Source organism: Strix uralensis, chromosome 1 (genome assembly GCF_047716275.1).
Source record: "Strix uralensis isolate ZFMK-TIS-50842 chromosome 1, bStrUra1, whole genome shotgun sequence".
In the NCBI taxonomy this organism is placed as follows: Eukaryota; Metazoa; Chordata; class Aves; order Strigiformes; family Strigidae; genus Strix; species Strix uralensis.
In genome coordinates, this window is record NC_133972.1 from 39103296 (window position 1) to 39120469 (window position 17174).

The following is a 17174-nucleotide window of genomic DNA, read 5'->3' on the forward strand; positions in this document are numbered from 1 at the left end:
ATGTATACACATAGATATGCAATTAAGAGAAAAAATTTATGTCTGTAGGCTAAAACCTAGTTGTATTTCAGATGCATTTTTATTCTTATGTTATTAATTCCCTAGGATATGATATTTATGATCTTTATTCAAACAAAGTATTATTTTAATTGCTGCTTGTTTGTGGCATGCTTTTCAGGGTAAACTTCTAAGTCATTCGTTAGAGTACACTTAGTACATTATCTAAGGTAGTTCCATAAACATGCAGACATTTTAATGTATAATTTTGGGTGAGATCCTAGGATAAAGACTGTAACAGGTGTTACTGAATAATAATGTGATCTAAAGCTTTCAGGATATCGAAGAAGGGCACAGAAAAATTGAAAATTAAGTTTTCTGCTGGAGAGGGAAGGAGGTTTAATGGAACAAATTCTGAAATCCTGTATCAAATTTATCTTTAATGAAGAAAATTCCTACTCCTTTCCTGATGGAGGAATTTAATGTTTAAACCTAACAGAATCTGGCACATAAAGTTTTAACTATTTTTAATTTTATGCAAAAAATATGCTGTGAGTGGATGTTAAATGTGGTGTGGTATGTGGAGGGTTACTCCATAGTCAGGTACAGCTGGAAAGAAGCTGAGAATAAATGGGAGATGTGCATTGGGAAGAGGAGGTTTCCAGGGAAATAATAAGTTTAAAGTAACTAGAGGAGGGCGAAGGAAGAGAGAGATTTTGATAGGTAATGTAATAGCAAGAGAAAAAAGAAAAGGTTGGGCAGATGAAAAGGAAGCTATGACATGGAAGTACAGAAGTAAAGTAGAACAGTGGTGCGTGGTGGGAGGCAACAGGCAAAAACTGAACCAAGGGGAGTTCCAACTCAATAAAAAGAAAAACTCTTTCACCATGAGGATAATCAACCAGTGAACAGGTTGCCCAGAGAGGTTGTGCAGTCTCCATCCTCAAAGGTTTTCAAGTGCCAGGGGGTAAAGGGCTGAGCAACCAGGCCTGACCTCATGGGTGATTCTGCTTTGAGCAGGAGTTTGGACTAGAGACCTCCTGAGGTCCCTTCCAGCCTGAATTACCCAGCAGTCTGATGGAAAACAAAATTTTGTTAACTGAGTCTTGAAAGTCTTTGCTATATGGCCATGACGTGGCTTTCCAGAATGACCAGACTTCTGAAAAACAGGAATAAAATGCTGCACGTGGTTAGCAGAACTCATGAAATCTGTGGAGTTACAAGCCAGTGCTCCAGCTGCACTCACTGGGTTCAAGTGTGGTTACACGGGGTGACAGAGAGCTTCATCAGCTTGCCAGAGGTGGGACACAGGCAATCTTGGGGAGGAAGGCTCCACTCAGCCTTCCTTCCCACAGTACAGCAAAGGTGCAGACCCTCTAAATTAATGTATAGATCTTTCTGGCCACTTGAAACAGTTGGAATTTAAACGGAAACTGAGTTTTAAACCTAAACTAGACAAGAACTGTTGCTTTGCTATGATGATTTTGTGAACGATGATTTCCAGACTTCCTTTATTCATTTTTCTCAATCATTTAAAAGCGTGTAGCATCTTTTCGATGTGTGTATTATCATCACTTTAATTTTTTCATACTTTATTAATAGACTTTCCCCCTATAACATTATATTCCTCTTCCAGATTAAAAATACATTTTTTTGCACTCCATTCGGTTTTGCTTTCTTCTTTATTAAATTCAACCTGCAAATCTCAGTTGCTTTTTTTGGTAGTTGTCTCTTCTTTCTCCTTTACATTACAGGAAGTTAGAGTTTTAAGGGGGCTGGGGAGAGAAGCGAGGTGGGCTTTTATAGTTGCAGTCTTTGAGCAGCCTCTTGTGAGGTTACTTTTGACACTTGCTGTTGATAACTGACTTCTTTTTAAAAAGAACTGTCTGAACGTAAGTTATGGTGCCTTTTTGGATTCCGCAGCCTTGTCCCACATGTGGTTTATTGTAATAGCTCCAATCTGACCTTCTTCATTAAATTGCTTAGTTCAATAGAATCTGAGTTCCTGAAATTTGATATGCCAGTCTGGTTTATTATGTACATCTATCTTGTATCTGCATTCCATGTACAGTACTAAATTCAAGTGGTTCTTGCTCTGATTTCAATCTACCCGTGGGTTTCTTTCTGCTGATAAGAAATTAATTCAATATGGTTTCCCACTGACCCATTTTTTAGACTGTAAAGTTATCCTGTATTGGTAGAAGCCAACTTTGATGCATGTTCAGTATAGTTTTTTGCCCAGTGAATCTATGGGAAGATAATTTCTCCCACAGTTGTGGTATCCTGTGATTTCCAGCCCTGTGAGAACTGGCCATGCATTTTTTTAATTCTCGCTTTCATCTGGTTGTGATGGTTTATAAGCAGATGTTTATTGTTCTCTCTCTTTATTCCCCCCCTCCCCATTCTTGCTAACTTAATACAAAGCCAGTTGCTACCACTATTTTTGTTGTCACGTTATAAATATTGGATATAATAAATGCCCGTGATTCATAAAATCATTGTAATTATCCTTTGGGATCCCCAGGGGTAAATTCACTTTTCCTGCTCACAAAAATTTGTTTAAATATCATAAGCAACTTTCCAATAATGTTAACTCTGCAGCAGCTTTAAAATTAATTTTCAGGTCTGTATGTCTATTTTTGTAAAGAAGTCTTTGAGTTTACAAAAGAAAGTGAGATGTTTACTTAAGTAATGCATCTGATTGAACTTATTGTGTGGTATGTAATTATAAAAATAACTTTCCACATGCAGCAAATATGTATCTTTATATTCAGACTTGTTTGAAGAGCAGTTAGGCCATATTTTTATAATTTCTTTTATGTCTTTCACTACTAATTTATTTTGTGGTGGTGTTTGGTATATTTCTGTCCCTGAAGTTTCATTGAAGTCTGCTTTAAACATAATTAGACTTTACATTGATGAAATTTCTAGCTGCTTATGGAATGGCTACCCCAAAGACATTGGAAATCTTATGTTTTGTTTTGCATATTAATTCAACATCTAAAGGACAAAACCCTAAATTATAAGTGAGAGTTCCAGCCTTGAATTATTTTGAATTGTTTGTTTAAAGAAAGGAAAATTCCCACTGAATCTTGAAACTGTGGTCAATAACAAGAGAAAACAGTAATTTTCTTAAATATTTGCTTTATGGAGAAGATCAGGCAATAATTTGACAAAATATTACATCCCTCCACCACCAGGTAAAAGATCTAAGAAGTTCTCCATGCCAAGATCTTGGTCACTGACTCTGCAACTTTTTTGATATTGAGGTGAACAGTTACATCTGCTGTCTCCCTGAACAGTATCTTCAATACTTTTTTTTTTTTTTTTTGGCTATTATGTAGCATATATTGTTGAGAAGAGGATTTATGCTATCTTCTGCTTTTTTTTGCTTGTCTCAATATTGCTGACACTGCATTTAGTGATCTATTGAAGTGGTAGGTGGTATGCAGTTTTCAGAAAGTTACGTTCTTGGTTGTCATCCGATGTCAGTGGTGTGGACCTGAAAAATACCTTTTCATGGAAGTCCCTTATTTGAATGGCCTTTGGGAACAGGCCTTATGTGATGTTTTCACATTGTACAAAATCATATAAAATATAATGTGAAGTTTGTATTTGAAATGTATGTTATATAAATGATGTAGTTATGTTAACTGTGCCTTGAAATAAGTCATCTTACAGTTAAATTTACAGCTGTTGAAAAGGTTCTGTCAAGAGACAGCAGTATGTGGATTGAAGGTAATGTTTAGCAGATTAGTAATTCCGACTGATTTATCTTTGCATGAAATACTAAGCTTTTTTTCTTCATCACAGACAACCTATCACAACAAGTTTGTGTCATTACTGATGTGAAGGAAGCTGTTGCACAAATAGGTTTTCTCCTTCATGAATCTCTGAAAAGCCAAGTAAAAGTAAGTACTGTGGCTGTAAACTATACGATTAATGTAATGTTTCTGGATGTCACAACTCATAAGAAATGGTCTAAATAATATGAATACAGAAACTGAGACGTCCTGTGTCACTGTAGTGTTTATTACAAGGGATTAATACCAGGTGTGGAAGTTACCAAGAAAGAAGCATCTTCTGCCCAATTATGCTGTAGAGGGGGATCTTACAGATCCTCTTAAAATGTATATATTGGATTAGAGGAGAAATTGGATCCAGACAACAGAGAGGCCATTTTCTTTAGATTTTATGAATTTATAAGCCCAAATTGTTACAAATATGTTACAGACGAAATACTTTTGTTACTTTGAAGTCTGAATTAAAGTCTGAACCAATTAAACAGTAGGTTGTATTCCTATGGAACTGCAAATGCAAAGTCCAATTAATCAGCCTTTTTGCAGAGAGATAGATGTACATTTCAGTCTTAGTGAATGCTCATTGAAGCTGTTGCTGTAGGATATTGATGGAGTTTTCTACTGGCATTTAACTATCTTTTCCTTTTTCATTATTCCTACTAATAGAACTATCACATATTTTCATTTTCCCAAAGGTGATTAACATTTGGTAATTGCTTAAATCTTGACCGATCTTGGGGTGATTCTTAATTATATCTTATGTGATAATATCGCATCTTTCTATTACCCAGAGAAACAGATGGGGAATAGCTGTTCAAAAATATAGGTTTCCCGATTTGCATAATGTTACTTCTGTAATGGTTTTATTCATGTCTGTTGATCTTCTGCATTGTGTGTTTAGATAATAGTAGGATGTTCTTCTGTAGCAAATGGTATTGCTATTTTATATCTAAAAATGTAATTTGACATTGTACATACAGTTTTTGTTTGGAAAAAAATGTATTTAGTATGGAAAATCATGCTTTATATCTATTAAATGTCCACATATAAAAGTGAGAAACATTAGCAGAGCTGAATAAGATCTTTTCTTGTCTGAGTAGCGGTATAATGGAGAAGAAGTCTGTTTCCATTTCACTGATACCAGATTGATTGCTATTTTTCCTTTTTTCTCTCAATTTAGATTATTCTGCAATTACTAGGAAGACATCACTTACCCATATTAGAAAAAGAGTACTTCTTTAAGTGTTGACATATCTATATATTATGTTTACATATAACCACTTTAATCATACCATGAGAAACACTCCCAAGCCAGTAAGAAAAGTCAAAGAATGTGTGATGTTTCACCAGCCAGCACTGTGACTCCAAACTTAGCAACCTCAAATCAGACTGGCACCAAAACTAGTTAAAATTTACATGTTTCCAAATTTCCATTGCAAAACCAGTTAATCGTTGGGTTGGTCAGGCACCTGAAGCTATGGTGCATTTGAATAAAACACACATAAAATGACCACAAGCAAGGTAATGAGAGCATAAAATGAGGGATTCCTGCTGATATTTTTTTTGGTGGCTCTATTAAATCAATTTATTTAGTTGATGATTTCTAACACTGTTGTTCTCTCTTTTGATCCATGTTGCCTTTCCTTATAATGATTGTTAAATTTCTCTTCAGTGCTTTCAAAACATTACTGCAAAGTGACACCTGCCAAAGAACTCCCATCAAGATCCCTGTCTTCTACTGGTCCTTGAAACATCCTTAGTCATTCATTTTATGAACCCTTAGATTAAAAATTCATAAAAACTAACATCTATGTATTGAGTGTCTTGTTTTTAAACAGAAAAATCTCTAAGAATTAATTTTTAAGCTTACCAATATACAGAACTTAAAAATTTGAAGCACCTTAGAAAGAACATTTACACTGGGTTATGATTTCTCAAGGGAAGCACAGTAACCTTGTCAGTGAGAGAGGTGACTGTACAACATGGTAATTATTTTAAGCAAGTTAAATGTACCACACTGAAAGCTGAGCCTTTTGAAAAGGCTAATTGGAGGATAATTGATCTAAATAAGACACTAATTGGGAAACATCCAGTATAGTACATATTATCTGAAATTTAAACTGTAGCCAATATTTTAATGTTTTAGGTAGTCTTGACACTAGTTCTTAGTAGCAGCCATATTTACTTTTAAGATAATTGTTAACTTCTAGATGCATCCTTAAAGAATCTTTAAAGAAGAATTCAAAAGAAATTTGTTAGAGGGATTTCTGAGAGAGACTCCAATAACATGATAATGCAAATAACAGGGGGAAGAAAGACCTAAAAATGGAACTGATGAGATAAAGCAAATGAAAATAAAAGCTTTTATAAAAATACCCAATTAAGACAACAGTTATTGCTTGCAAAGTATTTTAAGAGTAAGTATTTTAACCAGTGTTGCTGTAAACTGTATAACTAATAATGTTTTGCAGAATATATCTTGCGGTGGAAGATACAAGTTGAGTCTTTTGTTACATTTGTTATTCAGCCCTTTCTTTTGAAGCAAGCAAACCTAAATGAGGGCTAAAGGTGTTTTCTTCTGTGACTGGAAATTATGTACTCCTGCTTATTCAGTGACAAGGTGCTCCTGTCACATGAAATGTAATCAACTGGGTGAAGTTTGTGTGTTATTTTTGTGACTGGATAGATATCCACAAGCAGTATATCAAAATATTTGGTTGTTTTCAATTAGGAAATGAACTAGTGTTTCATCAGTAGAAATTCACTGATTTCTTAATCATTGCATTGTCTGTCTGCCAGATTAGTATTAACTGTGATTTTAAATTCTGATATGATTTAACTAACTTTTACAGATTCCCATTGTCCTGGTATTATTTTTTGATTTTATGAAAGCAGATGTTAGGTAGAGTGGAGACTTCAGCACAGGGCATCCAATAAGTAGAAAAATGTTAAAGAAAACATATTTATTATTCCTATCTTCCTGTTCATAAAAACTTACTATCTCTGATTCTTTACAGTAACTGAATATCAATTGCTACAATGACCGGAAGTGATTAAGCAAATCCATATAGTTTTTTGTATTTAAACACTGAAACATTATGTGTCAAACACTTTTAATTAAGGTGGTATTTTTAGGTAATTTTTGCTCTCTCAAGTAGGTGATAACTTTGATTAATATTGTTTAATTTAAAAAATACTTTTCCATGGGATAATAACATACCAAATAGAATAAGAATTAATTTTAGTTAATTGATGATGTATTAAAACTTCTAGTTAGGCAGCTGTGCTTAATTTTCCTAGAGAGAAAACAGATTTAATCTTTGCTGGATAATATGCCTGTAAAACAAAGGCTCAGTGTACTGCTGTATCAAATTCATAGAATCATAGAATGGTTTGGGTTTGAAGGGACCTCAAAGATCGTCTAGTTCCAACCCCCCTGCTATGATAGGGACACCTTCCACTGGATCAGGTTGCTCAAGGCTCCATCCAACCTGGCTTTGAACGCTTCCAGGGATGGAGCATCCACAACCTCCTTGGGCAACCTGTTCCAGTGCCTCACTACCCTCACAGTAAAAAACTTCTTCCCTATATTTAATCTAAACCTCCCCTCCGTCAGCTTCTACCCATTACCCCTCGTCCTATCATTACAATCCCTTGTAAAAAGTCCTTCCCCAGCCCTCTTGTAGGCACCCTTCAGGTACTGGAAGGCCACTATGAGGTCTCCCCTGAGCCTTCTCTTCTCCAGGCTGAACAAGCCCAACTCTCTCAGCCTGTCCTTATAGGAGAGGTATTCCAGCCCTCTGATCATCTTGGTAGCCCTCCTCTGGACTTGTTCTAACAGTTCTATATCCTTATTGTGTTAGGGGCTCCAGAGCCAGACACAGGACTCCTGGTGGGGTCTCACGAGGGCAGAGTAGAGGGGCAGAATCACCTCCCTTGACCTACTGACCACACTTCTTTTGATGCAGCCCAGAATCTGGTTGGCTTTTTGGGCTGCAAATGCACACTGTTGGCTCATGTTGATCTTATCCACCAACACACCCAAGTCCTTCTCCCCAGGACTGTTCTCAGTCCACTCATTACCCAGCCTGTATCTGTGCTTGGGATTGCCCCGGCCCAGGTGCAGGACCTTACAGTTGACATTGTTCAAGTTAAATCAAAATACTGATACACTAAATTAATTTTAAATGTTTGGGAATACTTAAGCATCATGTATTGTAATATCTCAAGGAAAAAAAAAAAAAGTAGGCCTTCTCCCTTGAGTCATGTTCCATTTTACCTTCTGAAAAGACTCTGGCATGCAGTATGCTCCTGTTCATCTAAGTATGTATAAGGTTGTAAAGGTACTGGGGATTTCTGATTTTACTTCTGCGGAAGTTCAAGCCAGGAGAGCCCTGGAGTTTAAAATTGCATTTTTAAATTATTTTAAGTAATTCTTGCCTTCTGTGATTTTTTTTTTTCTCTTTAGAATATTAAATGTCAACACTTTGGGGTTGTGTTATCAAATTTTCAGCCCAAAATGTTTCTAAAATCTTGAGTGCATAAATATCAACTTTTGGGTTTCAAACCGCCTTCCTTTGCAAACAAGTTAGCTCCCCAAGTATTACAAAAATAAATAAATACAGCTTTAGATAACAGTGTAAAGCCTTTTTAAATGTTGTATTTGGTACTTCTGTTGGATTGTGGATTGAGTGACATTTCGAGGGAACACAGCAGTGTATTGCTTCTGTTGTTTGCAGCTATATGTAATATGTGTTCTGGACAGAAATAAAACTCGTTTGAGCAGTGGAACAGTGAGGTTTGGTAGTTTAATAGAAGCAACATGAAGGTTTTTTTGCCTTATTTTCGGCATATTTTTTATTGGCTTCAAAGTGTTATCTTCTCTTAGGAAACAAATTCCCCTTCTACTACCTGCTTTGCTGTTTTACTTAAGGCAATACTGAAGCTGATAATGTAGTAGAATCTACTTTTTATTTTAATTAGGGTAAGATAATTTCATAGCTGGTGTTATAGTTAAAGGTTGAAAAATAAGTATGTCTGTGATTAAGACAGTAATTTAAAGTATTCACTGAGGAAATTATTTTCAGGAGAAATTCTAAATGAGTCTTGTCGTATGCGGAATCCTAGAATGCCTGTGCACCTGGTCTTTCATATGTACTTCTTCATTTATAGTATTCTTAGTTGCATGAAGACAAAATATATAACTGTATTTGAATATTATAGAAATTTTCTCAGAATTAGAGGTCTAAAATCATTGGATCATCTTAATGCTATGAACAGTGTTTTCATCTCTGGGAACAGTTGAACATCCATCCTAACCCAGGCAGCAGCGCTAGTGTCGGATCCTTCCAGGGATGTTTCTGGAATGGGTCCCCCTAGCAGTATGCTTCAGCAAAAACTTGCAGAAAACTGCAGGATGTTGGACTCCATGCTTCACTGTTGAGTCACCTAAAAATTTGAGCTATTTTTTATTCTTATAGTGGAAATAATAATTGCCAGTTTTGAATCACTTGAATGAACAAACTCTGCCATAATGGTGGAAGCTTTAGAAGATAGTTAAGGCTGAAGTCAAATTTGTGACATAGTAATATTTTTTTTTTTCTAATCAGGTTGAAGCTATATCAATATCTCTAAGCAGAAATGATAGCCATCTACAAAACATCTTTTCAGGACAGTGCTACAATTTTGTTTGCATAAATGTAAGTAGTAAGGATGCATGCTTTTAGTTATGAACTTAAACTTATTGGTAATGTTAAATAATAATTACATATTTCAATAATAAGTTGTTTGTTATTTCTGTCGTCTTGGTGTATCTATTCCAATGTTTGGTGTTTCCGATGTGCACCAAACTAGACTTTTGAGATACTGATCTGTTCTTTCTCTCCTGGTTCTGTACTTCCATCAGTATGTTGTTAAACCAGCCATGAATTCTTGAACAAGAGGGATGCAACAGAAAGTAGTTTAAAATTTCCTTTCACAGATATTGTATTGAAGTGACTTGTCTCAAGATGAGTATGTCATATGTGTAGCCACCTACCTGTGTATTGCTCCCATGGTCTAAATTATGTGTTTCCCATTTTGGACACATGCATGCCATGCAATCAGTATTTGGGTTCCTGTATGGGTATAGAAAGGTTTTAGATGAATCATATCTGAGACCAGTCAAGACCCTTATGCTCATTTTATATATATATATATATATATATGTATATTTCTTAAAGGTAATATTAATCTCTTTTTTTTCAAACAGATATAACTTTAGCAGACAAAAGTGTTACAAATATATTAAAAATAACCAACCAACCAAATAAAACCCTGAAGTGCTAAGGCTTGGACAACCGGCCCAAGCCAGAGTTGACCTATAGATGAATCCTGTATATTTTATAACTGATAACCATTGTGCTAGTAGGTATTGCACTAAGTTATAACAACCCACTTATGCTGGTGTAAAAAGTGCTAAAGCATTGAAATACTGCAGCCTGAACAACAGGCCCCAAGCCGAAGCTGCTAACTTAGTATGTAATCATTAACAAAGTATGTAAGCTCGCTAGTGAAAGATGCGGCCTAGAATATAATCAGTAGTGAGGACGAAATGCTGAGAGAATGTATGCAACTTCCCTTGTTTAGCCTTGTTCAAGGCTGAGAACCCACGCATTTGGCCTTGTTAGAAACTCCCTTGGTCTCCCCCCGCCAAGCCCTGGCCAGGCTTTAGGTGGAATCCAACAGGAGAATGAAACCAGAAATATTCTGCTCAAAACAAAGGTGCCAGCTATTCTGGCTTGCTGATCTCTAGTATATAAGGCTGGACCCGCTCACAGCGACTTTGGATGCCTCACCTACGGATGGACACATCGCGTAGGACTTCCCACTTGCCGGGACAGGCTCTCCAAATCCTCACTGTAACTGGGGCTGCCCAGTGTCTGTGAATCTGGATGATGGTAACATATGCAAGTGGTGATGTATTTTTCTTAATCACTATTCTCTCTCTCATGTAGTAGTGATTTGATGCATTACCCTGTATTTTCCTATATGTTGCTTTAGGTGCATTATTCTGCCTTTTCTTACTGCATGTTTTACTCTGTTACATTATTTGGTTATCACTAGTAAAATACACCTACTCTTTTCACTCTGATGTCCAAGTTTAATTGGTATCCTTAATCAGCAAAACAAACCCCTAAACCAAAAAGGTGATGTACTTTTTTTTGGTAAAAAACAGATCTTTGAATTCCATTTTTATGTAATCACTGTTTGATGTTTTCAGTAATTCTAAACATATATTTTCATATAGGATAAAAAGTATGCCATTCAAGAAACCCAGCAGCTGGTGGATATGTTGGAAAAATCAAATCTTCCTCTCTTATATCCAGTTGTCCTTATTTTGGTAGGTAACTCCTGTAAGTTACTGTAGAAAACATCTAATGAAATATTTTTAAATGTTAGACTAGGTTTAAACTGCCACTAGCTCTGAATAAAATTGTAAATTTGAACTGTAAATTGGACTGTAAAGAGCATTATTTGCACTTCAGCAAATATACTGTATGCTGTCAGGAAATAAACCAACACAAGCAAATCACAATTTATTGTATTCCTGTGAAAGACTCATTGTGGCTAGTCATATTGAACTGTTAACTCCTGCTTTGCTGTTGTGCTCCATGTCTGCTGAACATGCTGTAAATGATGTACTCTGCTTGAATGCTCAGCTGAAACAGAATTAAGTGGCTTTATTTTTTTCTATGCTGTGTGGCTTATTCAAAGTTTTAAAATTAATATTGCTGTTCTGGTCCAAGCATTAAAAATTATTTTTTAATGACTTTGCAATATAACTTCAATACATACTTTACTTACTGAGATGTTGTAAGACTGAAAAATCTATTCCGGTATGTGGCAAAAGTTTTAGAGTGTATTTTTGGCTGAAATTCTCATTATTTGAATATTGCTGGCAGAATAATTTAACAGTTCATGTGGATGAACAGCTGAAGGTGTACATGACTTTTATTTTACTCAGACTGTTAAAAAGGAAAAGAATATGAGTAGGTTTGAAAGTCTCTGTGCAGTGTAACCAGATACAATTAAATCCATTGTGTTTTCTGACTTAATAGGTAGAGATGAGTGTCATTAATGCCATATGTCACAAGGAGTGTGCCTCTGGACTGTAGTTATTATACTCTCCAGCAATAGCATAAGATAATGTGTTGTGATTTAAAAATATAATTCCATATATGAAGCCCTTGAAAAAAGAATAAATAGTTATTTTACATGGAGTCTGAATAATTTCTGAAGTGCATAGTCTAGTGATCTGGAGGTAAAACTGAGCATTTACTTCCCAATTTTAGGCTTAATCTGAAATGTAAGTGATGAAATTTCATTACTGACCTAACAAATAAATGAGATCATGAAGATCAATTACTCTTAGAAATGAAAAAAGTTACAGTCTTACGTGTTATATTCTGTTGTCTTGGAGTGAGCTGCTGTGATTCTGTGAACATCAATATTTAGCACTTTATTTCTAGACTGTCTTTTTTTCTTGACCTTATTTCTGAGGAAGTTCAGAGTAGAGCTTTAATTTTACTGAATTTTCGAAGATAAATTATTTCCACCTTTGATAATCAGAGCAATGACATGTCTCCAATTCTGTTGCCCATTTACAAGGCAGATATGTGCAGAATGCTCTTTTCTGGACTGAGAATGTTTTCTTTAGTCCTTTATAAAGAATATAAAAAACCATTTCTGTCTGTGTTAAATTTTGGGGATGTGCAGATAAAGTTGGAATTGTTAATCAACTAGGTAATACTATGATGTTAAAAGCATGCTTATTTAGCTGATGCATAGCTAATCTCTACTTTGGACTTTGAATTAAGTGCCTTTTTAGTGTAACATATGGAATGTGAGAGCTTTGTTTTAATAATTATAGCTATGAATATTTCGGACTTAATATTTTCTGAGATATAGGTATGAATGCAAATAATGCTTACAGAAGATCATGATGAAGCTCAGGTTTTGCCCCTAAGATCCTAGATCTTGAAGTGATTGTGGAATCCAGCACCATTTTTAATGAGAGTGTACTTGCTTGAGCAGCCTGCAGCATGCACAAATTATTTAGGTGGACAGCTTTTAAAATAGCCTCAGGAGAAAATAATACAGTTAATCTCTTTATTGTACTCCAGATCCATCAGTTGTTCCTGACAACTCCTTGAAACTTCCCAAAACTAGACAGTGGGAGAAGTCTCATAACTAGGTGGAAACAGTTGCTAACATTTAAAACACAGATACACATACATTTGTTAAAAGTGTCTTTAAAAAATGAAGTACACTAATTATAAAAAGGCATTTTATGCTACACTCTCAAATTTTATGGAGTTACCACAGTATTTTTTAGAAATACAAGGAGAAAGCAGGAGGACTGGAAAGTATGTTTTAAATGACTAAAGAATTAACTAAACAAATCATTGTCTCATATTAATCACTGGGAACTATTTAAATACTTTAAACTTCTGATCCCTAAAACTCATTACAGATGGTATGGCTGGGCGATAGAAACTTCCTTCAGCAGTCTTTAATTAAATTCAGTGTTGGGTGTCCTCTTCACTAAGGCTTACGAGTGGGATTCTCCTCATCTTTATTCTTTGCTGTATGCTTTGTCTAACATAAAACCTGAACACATTGTTAGTGAAAAGTCCTGTAAGACACTTTCTTTTGATGTAAAAGGGCACATTAATATTTCTCAGGCAAATGTGACTCAGAATTTTAAGCAATATGATGACATTTAAATACATAGGTTTTAGGTAGTAGATGTACAGGAAACATTATTCTTTCCTACTCTCAAAAGTAAAACTGTTCCTGGTAATGAAGAACTGAAAGGATAAATGAGGAGAGCAGCTAACTGCTTCCATTCTAACCTCATAATCAGGAAAGGTCTAGGTAGACTTTTGTGTAATTGGAAAATTCTTGTCTATTCTTTGATTTCAGGACACGTGTAACTTTTTTGTAACAATCTGATAATTAAGAGAATCAGTTCTATTTTTCCCTCCAATATTCAGCTTCTTTGTTTGTAAAAATGACAGGTGTTACTATTGAGCCAGATTGTCTGTTTCACCAGCCTTGGGAGAATTATCCCAGTAAAAGGATGAGCTTGCACTGGACATGATGACTTCTGTCCATAGTCCCGCCTATAAATTGCCACAGATTTCAAAGTCTGTCCTCTATCCTGGTGCCTGGCTGGAGTTTTTTGTGGCATCTGTAAGCTGAAACAGTAATTGGACTATTGTATCTGGACATGGCAGAAAAGTTGCAGGAGAAATAGGAAGCACAGAGTTAAACTTCATGCAGTTACTTGTCTGCATCAAACCAGTATCCTTTCCAATTCTGCTATAACCAGAAGAATCATATTCTTAAACTGGCATTACTTTTCTTGAGTAATACATGTTCACGTTTGTAGATGCTGTGAATGGATATGATTTTTATTTTGTTGTTATTACTTAGGGTTAGAAAGAAAACTAGTACTTCAACTCTGTAGTTGCTATTGTTTGCCTTTCAGTACAAAAGTTGGAGGAAAAAATCTCTTTTTAAAGCTGTGGAACAGGTTAATGGTAAATAGGTGTTAGGTTGTGTTCTCTCAAAAGAATAGATTTTAAAATTTCTTGTAAATAGCTGTAAATGAGTGGTACTTTAGCCTTGTTTGGGATAAAAAATAGCAAAATAATGAGTGTTTGAAAATTAGTCTCTGCCTGTGTAGTAGAAGACAGTAACTTTGCTCCTGGTGAATATGCACTTAGCCAGTAAACAGCTTTTAAAAAAATGTTGCAAGGGAAGATGAGTAAAAACCTGTTATCTGTCAGGATAAATTGAACATAAGGTACAAAGGAAACTTGAAATAATTTTTCCAAGCACAGATTTCTGGGGCTATGACTATACTACTCTCTGTAGTACTTACAGATAAGTTTTATATCAATGGAATCATTCAGCCTGAAAAATATTTTCTCTTTCTTTTAAGGGGAAAGGTATTTCTGCTATTAATAGATGCCGGAACTTTATATGTACAAATCATCATCCTAAATTTTGATTTCTACAGTTAATAGAAACTTTGTAAAGCAAAGTGATAAAACTGTGGATCACAAAAGCCTTGGGAAAGGGTTGGTACCTCCCTGGAGATACCCGTTCAGGTCCTGTAAGGCCCACCATGTTTGTGCAGCATCCCTGCTGGATATGAGACTTGCCTTTCCCTGCCCAAGACCTCAGGATAGTCATATCACTACCTTCTTTTGAAGTAATTTCTGCTTTTTAAAAGTGAAGTGTTATCTTGAAATTAATCCAATTTAGGCAACTAATATGCTATACTGAAAAGGTAGTAAATTCAAAATGAATCTTTAAATAATGCAGTTCCATTTGGAAAACCTCTTAAGATGCTTAAGAAGAACACCTGTGTTTCTTTAATAACCTGATAGTAAAAAGAAAAATCTGTGAAAGTTAAATTAGAATTTAGAAAAGTGTGTTGTTTGTTTTCTGATTTAATTAAATATTTTTAATATGCAATTAGAATACTATGTTCTGATGTGTTCTGGCGTATTGGTTTCACTATGCTTTGAGAAGAAAAAAATTTCATGTCACTGAATATGTAATAATGCAATTCAATAGTAATAGAAGCTAACTAAGAGAAACCTTTGTTAGCCTGTATTTTTATGTGTGCTTAACACATAAAAATGAGATACTGAAAAACTGGCAGTCTAAAATAACACACTATGGAAAAAGTGGAATGTTTTTTTCTTTCTTTCTTATTTGATGCTTTGCAGATGCACTTGGATATTTCAGAAGATATTTCTTTTAGCATTGGGATGGAAGAACTAAGTAGGATCAAGAAATTTGCAGGGGAAATGAAAAAGAAAAATATTTTGGTTTATGGTCTCCTTATCCAATATAAGGTATGTAATTATTTTTCTATGTGCAGATTATCTTCTTTTGTGATTTATATGATTAATGATAGAATCTTCATTGAAAACAAAATCAAAGAGAAACAAATACGACATGATAAAAGATTTTTTTTGGAAGATTCTTGCCTGTTCTTGTTCAAAATTCAAGAGCCTGTAGTTACAGGCAAAAATGTAAGCATTTTGATTAGAGGGGAGTAAATGGTAAAGACTTTTTAGAAGCACACAAAACTGTCAGGGCCCTGTTTCTTTTTGCTTTTCTGCTTTGAAACTTGCTTTTTGCAGCATTAAAAAAATAAAAAATAGTAGAAGTACATTTGATCAGTGGATTTGCAGAATTTTACATTCCTTATGAAAACTGGTATTCAGGTGATGGAAAGAGCATGACATAGAGATGTTGAAACAGTGTCCATGTCTGCAGTAGCAGCAAATTGCCTCAGCTGGAGGCAAAAAAGGTTAGCACTCCAGCATCCTTTGTACTCACAAAAGCTATTTAAAATAAACCATTTTTCCTGGGAAACATTCTACCAACCAAAAAAGTGGGCTGCCTTGTCTCCAGTGCAGATACAGTCTTTGCAGCTTCTTAACTTAGTCAGTGGTGAAGGAAGAAATAAGTTAGATACTCAATGGAAATTTTAACAAAGAAAAATAAATGTAATCTCAGCTGATTTCTTTAAGGTTGAGTTAGGTGTTCGTGTTTATATATAATTGATTAAGCATGGCTATAGTTATGTATCTTTTCTGCTATACCAAAGACTTAATTTTCCCTCCAAATCCTGTGGCTTTTATTAAGAGCTATGAGTATCAATACCTATCAGTTTATGCTTTTACAGACTTTTGATGTCAACAGAATATGAATAATGCTTTTACATGACCTTAGCTTGTCTCTTGTTTGTACAACATACAAGGGCATACAACTATTTTCAGTCTTTCTGGTACTGTCAAGCCCCATCTTTTCCAGGGTGAATTCTGGCTTCCTTTGGTAAAAATAATTTGAATAACTGTTGAAATGTAGCTCTGAGAGGCACCTTATCATGGTAAAAAGTAACATTGCAAATATTGCTTGAGTGTAAATACAGTTTTTTCCTTTTAAAGTTCATTGGGTGCATATATAATTTTATATGCAAGTGAATCAAATATAGATAGTGGATAACAACAGTTAGTAAAGCTGACTGGAAAAAAAGAAGAACTTTTATAATCTTCAGTAGATTTTTGTGACCATGGCACCAAAACATTTAATCAGTAACAGGCATGTGTAATAACAATATGAGATCTGAATGGAAATTCTTGACCATAGGTGGGCAGAGAATTGCAACAGAATGCTGCCTCCATTTTTTGAAAATAAAAAGCTAGATTGATTATGTAAGATCACTGCAGACGGAGTCATCACTTATTAGCATGGAAAAAGTATTATATAAAGTAAAACACTTTGCAAAGTAAACAAACTACTTCTATC

The 17174-nt window shown here is 35.0% G+C and overlaps 1 protein-coding gene across 6 annotated transcripts in view; it reads left to right on the forward strand.

Moving 5' to 3' along the window:
* CRPPA (CDP-L-ribitol pyrophosphorylase A) overlaps positions 1–17174 on the forward strand; it is a 146380-nt gene that overhangs the window by 62847 nt on the left and 66359 nt on the right. For all 6 annotated transcript variants that reach the window (XR_012628240.1, XM_074863432.1, XM_074863464.1 and 3 more), the window contains 4 exons: positions 3811–3908; positions 9407–9496; positions 11086–11178; positions 15584–15712. Coding sequence is in view for 5 of the 6 variants with exons in the window: in XM_074863432.1 (XP_074719533.1) it covers positions 3811–3908; positions 9407–9496; positions 11086–11178; positions 15584–15712 (410 nt within the window). In the remaining variant the exon portion in view is untranslated. The remainder of the gene's footprint in view (positions 1–3810; positions 3909–9406; positions 9497–11085; positions 11179–15583; positions 15713–17174) is intronic.